The sequence below is a fragment of the Manihot esculenta genome, chromosome 18 (assembly GCF_001659605.2).
Source record: "Manihot esculenta cultivar AM560-2 chromosome 18, M.esculenta_v8, whole genome shotgun sequence".
In the NCBI taxonomy this organism is placed as follows: Eukaryota; Viridiplantae; Streptophyta; class Magnoliopsida; order Malpighiales; family Euphorbiaceae; genus Manihot; species Manihot esculenta.
In genome coordinates, this window is record NC_035178.2 from 14,539,971 (window position 1) to 14,547,512 (window position 7,542).

Below are 7,542 nucleotides of genomic sequence, written 5' to 3' on the forward strand. Positions count from 1 at the left end.
GCCATTACTGTCAAGGATCCCAATCACAACTTATAACACCGCAAAAAACAGATAAATAGAGCAGTTGATTGGACAAGAGAACGTATATTACAGTTTTTTTGTCTTTCCTGTTCTCAAATAAATATTCACATACTAACAGGATCTTGCCAACTTTGAGTCTGCAGCAAAAACATCAGAACAAAAAGGCACTTTGAGCCTTTCCGTTATTTTATCTAACTGATATAACAAACATGGGTAGCAAATTCTTCTGAATTCGGTGGAGGGGATGATCAGGTCAACCCATGGCATACTTCTGTGTCCAGCTGCGGGCAGTGGCCTCATACTTGGCTCTGTCTGTCTTGTACATGTGAGCAATTTCAGGCACGAGTGGATCATCAGGATTTGGGTCAGTCAACAGAGAGCATATTGACAAGAGAACCTACTGAAAGAAAAGAAAGTTACTATGACAGATTTCATTCACCACTACAAAATGTAAAAGTACTCAGGCCACCCCAAAATACTCTTTAACACTTCTCAAGTTGTAACACATTTAAATGCTAAATTTAACACTTCATTGTCGGATCGTCTACCCTCACAAAGCTAAACCAACCAAAAAAAGTCAACCAGGAACTCAAGCCAACTTCTGGAGTTTTCTTCCACCAAAAAGATTTATGTAACTTCCACCACTGTTACATTACATTTTCTTCCGAGGGAATTGAATATCATGTTACCATGAGGGCACAGAGAAAAAGGAAAACTATTCAAACTAGAAGTAAAACTTGTGGTAGCATGTCATAAACATGCAATTGCATCTATAGAGTCACAAGGACATAAATAAACCATAGCATCAATGTTTGAATTCTAGGTTTAGCACCATCATGCCATGGTAGAATACATCAAAAACTTGCATTATTTACATTTAAGCTTAACTTGCTCATGTCCCAGCAAGCAGATGTCACTATGAATCTTATGATATATCAGCATTAACAAGGTATTTAATCTAATAAAAAAAAAAAAGCATAACCAACCACACATGCAGACCATGCATAGAGATCCCCATTTCCAAAACAAGAAGGAAAAAAATTATTCTGTGCACCTGAAAATAATGCACCACCCAACACAAGCACGTCAGAGCCACTTTAAAATGTAAAAAGTGAGTCCAACATGGATGAAAGAAATATGGTTCCAGCATAACAAATGAATAATCCCTGAAACAATTGATGGCCTGCATGTAACTTCATCAAGATTTCTAATATAATGCATTTAGATACATATAATGAGCTGTACAAGACATTACTGCTATAGTTTTCTTTTCTGTTTTAAAACCCTAAGCGGTGGTCAGTTCCCCAAGTTTGATGAAGTGCAAAAATAAGACCTGTCGAAAATCACTATTTGTATCCTAATCCCAACTACTGACCTAGCAAATTAAACAGGACTAAACTCTGTAAACGCTCATAACTTGCAATTGATTTAATAGTGAGAAATATAGCTAGATGTTCATAGTCCCAGTATAAATTGGAGAATCAAATTGTCAAATGTTTGAAAGAGATCATAACACCATAGTGGCAGGTAGATTTGAAGTAGGCTGCCATCTCAGACCTCCACCTTTCATGAATAGAATAGACCAAATGACGCAGTACTGGAAATTGGAAGATAGGAAATCTAAAGGTTTACTGTTATATTACTATTTTAGTTTAAGTTTGTGTAGGAAGTTTCATTAGTTTTATGTTCCTAATTAGAAAAGAATTAGGATTTCTACTCCTAATGTTATTAGGTTTACAGCACTCTATAAAACAGGGCTGGATTTCTATTTTCATCTTATTATGATACTATTACTGAAAAAAAAAAGTGAAGATTGAGAATTTATTTCGCTTGATCCCTATCCTCCCTGTTCTTACAGCACCAAACTAATTCTCAGATAAATAAGAACCAAATACTGAAACCTTTGAGACCTTTTCATTGCTACTGATGTTATCCAATCTCTTCTCTACTAAATATAACTTAAAACAGGAATGTGCCATCTGCAAGAAATCAAGCAATCCAAATGAAATTTGAATAATTTTTCTCATTAGTAATGGAAAAAAAAAATCTATACACAACAATAAGAGTCATTGTCAACTCTACTAAGAGATCACCACGAGATAGTGCACAAAGCATGCTTATATCAAGTATCCAGTGCTTATGTATTACTGCAAATTATCCAGTATTCAGATTAACAAAAATGCCAAAGTTAATAACCATCTAAATATAACAAGAGAAAACGTAATGGCCAAATCAAACCTTGGAGATTGTTAGTGCTGGGCTCCATTGTTCCTTAAGAATATCCAGACATATGCTTCCATTACTGTTAATGTTTGGGTGAAAGACTTTTGTCCTAAAAGCAACCTGAGATTACATTTTGGTCATTACAATCATCATTTTCACAATGCAACACACAAATACTAAAGTTCAAAGTAGTATCTGCCTACAGAACTGACAATGCAATACTAAGAAAAGATTTTACAAAACAACAGCACTAAATTTTGTTTTCTTTATAGGTTGATGTTGCTCTAACTGGAGTTTGAACCAGTAACTAAGGGAAAAGAGATTAGGAAATTGATATACAGAACAGCACATGCACATCATCAAGGACATGCGCAAAGCACACCCACCATATTCAGATAGGAACCCCGAACCTATCACATGCAAAAGGATCACTTAAATGCAAGCATATCAACCAACGAACGTAGAACTAAAGTAGCAGAATACAACAATTTTTTAAAGGAAATGTTCTTATAACTAAAATTACCCACAAATGCATTTGAACCACTTACAATCAGAACCTAAGTACCTCGAATGAAAAGAATTTTGATCTTAGCTCTCAAGATTATGGGAAAGAACATAAAATATTCATCTTATCATTGATGGGTTCCTGATTCTACTTCCGAAATGTGTAAGCCCAACATAATATCCACTGAAAACCAGAAACAGCAACACCAAACATTGAAAAAAAAAAACCTTAGGAGGCTTAAAGGGATAATCAGGAGGGAAATGAATAGAAACTAGGAAGACTCCTCCAGCATAAGGGCTATCAGCAGGACCCATAATCGTTGCTTGCCAATGGAACATGTCCTCAGCCACAGGACCTATATTTCATGTCATAAAAACAAGAAATAAGAACAAAAAAATTGAAAATTTTTCTGCAAGTAGAGAGAGTGATGAAGACAATCATACCAGCACTGCAAGAGGTAGGAGGATCCTTCTGCAAATCCTTGAGCTCTTTCAGAATGCGCTTTGATGCCATATCAAATCAAATTCACCAAAAAAATCCTGAACACCATAACAATCATGAACCAGATCAGCTGAAGAAAGTAAAGAATAAGTGCGATGAAGTGGTTCAGAGAGAGAAAAAGAGAGAAACCTAGAGGAAAAGAGAATGTAAACGAAGTAGAAGAGAAGGGTGGAATCAGAGGGCTATTATAGACCTGAGAGGAAGAAATGGCTGCTTCTGCTTCTAGAATTTTCCCTCTCTCTCTCCGTTTTGGCGTAAAATCAACGCTCTCCCACTTTTTCTTTTTATTTTATAGAGAAAAATCTTTTAGGCTTTGTTTGGTTGAACCCAATGGACTTTCTTATTAGACGATGAAAAATAAAATTTAAAGTAAAAAACAAGCATTAATAATCAATTTCGCATTCCAAACTTCCTCAAGGAAAAAGTTTCAACAAGATTTGGCAGAAGAAAACCATTATAAGTGCCCTACAGATTAGAGACGAAAATACCATCAAAGTCCTTAATAATTGCCCCAAGGAGATGTAACAGACACAGCCTAACAAATAATATCATAAGGACTGACAACCTTATGCTGCCACACAATTTTATTTCTATGAGACCATATCCTTCACATTAATGACACCATCATTATCAACAAAGGCAGAGTCAGAAGTCACAACACATGCCTAATAAAATTTTTGAAAAGTAAAAGAAGCAAAATTTAACTTTAAATTAAAAAGTTTTCGACACTACAAAAATAGTAGAATATAAAAAAATATATATAAATATCATGTTTAAGAGAATTTATAAGATCTATTAAGTAAATTTATTCGAGATGGTATAACCCTCTTAAAACTCTGTATAAAAAGTTCTTAACTTTTTAAATAATATGCATCTTTTAAATCGTCTTTTATTCTCTAAGAACCATAAATTAAAATAACATCTCATCGCAATTTAATAAAATATTTTTTATTATTGACGAAATGCAAATCTGTCTGTCTATACTATCAGTCACACTAAATGAAATATGACATCCTTTAAAATAAAAAAAATCAGTAAGCAGATGTTTATTTTAATTTCAACCACCCTCATTATTTAAGGCAAAAACAATTCTGCAAGCTATTAATTGGAGAGGTTTGAATGAAAAATTATTCTTATTGCGAAGTCATAGATAACTCAAAATATTTATCAAAGAGTCATTCCCTAAGGATTATAAAAGACTCCTCCAAATGAAACTAAAATTAAAATCTATCGATTTTAAGGATTCGATAGAGAGAAATACTTTAGTGAGAGATAAGTTGCCAACCTTGCTTTTCAAGCATTACTAAATTAAAGGAAAAGAGATTCTTAAACCCTATATTTTCAAATTCAACACACAACGACTACTAGTAAATTTTTCTTTGACCATTACCGTTTGAACTCCACAAAAAATTAATTGGATATAAATCTAATTAAGTCCTTATACTTTTACTTAAGGGCCAAACAACGTCAATTTAAAATTTTGGGTCAATTAAGTCTCTATACCGTTACTAATAGCCAAATAAGCTATCATCAAATACAATATTATTTTTTCAACAATATAATATTATTTTTTTCATAATAAAAATATTTTTTTATATTATAAAACTTTATTTTTATAATTTTAAAAATTATTTATAATATCCATATAATATCTATATCATCAAAATATAATATTGTTAACGAGAGAGAATGACCCTAAACTCAGCTCCATTTAAAGCAATAGAGTACCATAGACTCCCAATAATAGGCTAGAACTCTTTGAAAAAAGTTAGATTCATCCCATCAAGCTGTGGAGACTTATCAAGATGCATTTGAAATACAACTTTTCTAAACTCCTCCACACAAAAAGCTACTATCAGCTTTTCATTATCTTCTTTTGAAACCCTTGGACCAATCAAATTAATTATTCGATTATAAATCCCACCACAATGAAAGGATAAGTCTGAAAAATTATTCCAAGACCATAGCCCTCATCCCATTTCTATCCTTAACTCATTGACAATTCTTCAAAGCATCTACATAATTATTTTTTATTTAAAATGTAAGAAATAAAGATGGAAAGAAAATTTAAGAAAAACAAATTGAGCCTTTTTCATTTTCTTCCTTCAAATTAAAAGAAAAGTGGAAAAAAAAAATCACAATTCTATTCATAAATTTGTGTTTATTTTTAAAAATGAAGTGAGAAATTTAGAATTTACTATACATAACTTGCTTCCTATTTTAGAGGAGAATACTGGGTGTGCCAACAAGATTGCATTTAAATTTGAAAATAGATAATGTTTTTATTATTTAAATTAATTATAAGAGTGAGTTAATAAAAATCTGAAATATATAAATTTAATATATAGTAGTTTCTTTTTGGGAACGTGCAACGCATGTATTTTTATATATTTATTCGCTTTAATGGTAAAATTTTAGTTTTTAAATAATATTTTTAATTTAATTATATGATTAGTGAATCTATAAAAATTTATAAAAATAAAAGTTTTAATAGATAAAATTTTGAATTATCATTATAAAATTGATCAAACATAATTTAGCCACATTTTTATTATCTTTATTATTGTTTAATTACACATTTTTTCAGCTTAATTTATATTTTTATCATGTTTTTGCAGAAAAGAAAAAAATAGAAAGTTGAAAAAAAAGTGCAGAAAAAAGCTGGAAAAGTGATTGGGTCGAAGTAATTTGGCCAAATCACTCGCAGGAAGCTGAAATAGAAAACTGGAACCGACTTGCGAAAGCGATTTGGGCAAACCAACTGTCCAAATCAAACTGATACAAACAAGGACAACAGCGCGGGAAAAAGGCAAAATTCAAATTTTAAAAACATTGAAGTTCTATTCTACTTCAAACACTTCAAGATCAATCCTATGACATCTCCAAGAGTCACTCCCAAGAAAGACTTTCCCCAAGAAGAGGATTTATTCATGATTAAATACAAAAGCAAAGAAGGATAAAAGACTATAAAAGACCAAGTCAAATTAGGATTCCAAATCCTAAATGGACTAGGACTCTTCACCTATAAAAGGAGATAGCCACAAACCAGCAAAGGGGGGCCTTGAATTTACTGCAGAAATTCAGCAAGTAACACAGCAGCTCTCTTCCTCTTCTTTTCTTCTTTCTTTTTGTATTTTTGTCCACCATGAGTGGCTAAATATCTTCTTTTCTAGTTGAAGTTCAGAAAATTTAGTTTGTGATGAATTGGGAGATTTAAAACTCTATTATTAAACTTCTATTTTTCAATATGCCTACTTGGAGGCTGAAAAAACACTACCAGTCATAGTGTCCAATCAATTAAGCCAAGAAGAAGAGGAAAGCCTCCTAAAGGTGTTGAGGAAACACAAGAGCAATTGGGTGGACCTTGGAGGACATAAAAGGCACCTCAAGACCATTCGGTGGAGGCTCATCTCACCAGAATCGAAGACAGGATGTAACACATGGAGCACCTGCTACAACTGCTGGTGGATAATTTTCTGCACGCAGACCATCATCACCAGTTATTTGGCCGAGTGATTTGCCAAAATCACTTGACCAAATCACCCACTGGCTAGGAAGTCCCTTTCTCTCTTCTTTTCCTTTATATGTTTTGCATTGAGAACAATGCCTAGGCTAGGTGTGGGGGTATTGGGGGAATATTTTTGCACTGTTTGCACCATCTTTTGCTTTTTTTTTTTGCTTCTTTTTCTTTTACACACACCAAAATTTTTTCACACACATTTTTGCACTCATATTCACTTCTGCACACACACATAGATTTCATGCACACAGATTTTATTTTAGCCTTTGCTCTACTCAGCATAGATGACAAAGTTAAAAGAGCCTCCTATCTCATGACCCCATTAAATTTTCCAACCCTTTAAGCCTAAATTAAATCAATTACAGTGTGTTACCTTCTCTTAGGAAGTTTTTCTCTCAAATTGAATCTTTACACTCTCTATGGTGAAGGGAAAAATATATACATGCAATAAAAAGTTAGTGTAACTCTCTATGAGCTGATTTGTCCAAACTGTTATGAAAAAAAAAAACTCAGCAAAATCAAAAAGCACAAAACATAACATGTTTCGATGGTCAAAGACTATGAACAGAGCTAGTAGCCACTTGAACAAGTGACCAACTGAGTAACCGGGGGTGGGTATCACCAATATGCACCTTTGCGTAAAAAGGTTAGTGACTTTTTCAGACAAGAATAAAAAGTGCTGCTGAATAAAATGCTTTAAAACGGGGCAAGTCACTCTTAGGGGTTGCATTAAGCCTAAAATGAAAGAATAAAGTATGATCAAATCAAAAAC

General features: G+C 32.9%; 1 protein-coding gene across 7 annotated transcripts; it reads right to left on the reverse strand.

Annotated features, from left to right (window-relative positions):
- Positions 1–46: 46 nt before the first annotated feature.
- On the reverse strand, positions 47–3,593 carry LOC110606611 (ubiquitin-conjugating enzyme E2-17 kDa). Of its 7 annotated transcripts, XM_021745498.2 has the most exons (7): positions 3,380–3,536; positions 3,193–3,288; positions 2,977–3,104; positions 2,260–2,364; positions 1,932–2,000; positions 1,008–1,075; positions 47–421 (listed from the first exon to the last, which is right to left on the reverse strand). In XM_021745498.2, exons 2-7 carry the CDS (start codon positions 3,260–3,262, stop codon positions 391–393), a joined length of 471 nt encoding a protein of 156 aa, XP_021601190.1. In that variant the 5' UTR covers positions 3,263–3,288; positions 3,380–3,536; the 3' UTR covers positions 47–390. The 7 variants fall into 7 exon arrangements, with proteins under 7 accessions (XP_021601190.1, XP_043809187.1, XP_043809186.1 ...); XM_043953252.1 differs by lacking the exon at positions 1,008–1,075 and having other exon boundaries at positions 47–418; positions 3,444–3,593; XM_043953251.1 differs by lacking the exon at positions 1,008–1,075 and having other exon boundaries at positions 47–418; positions 3,380–3,535.
- Between the last annotated feature and the right edge of the window lie 3,949 nt (positions 3,594–7,542).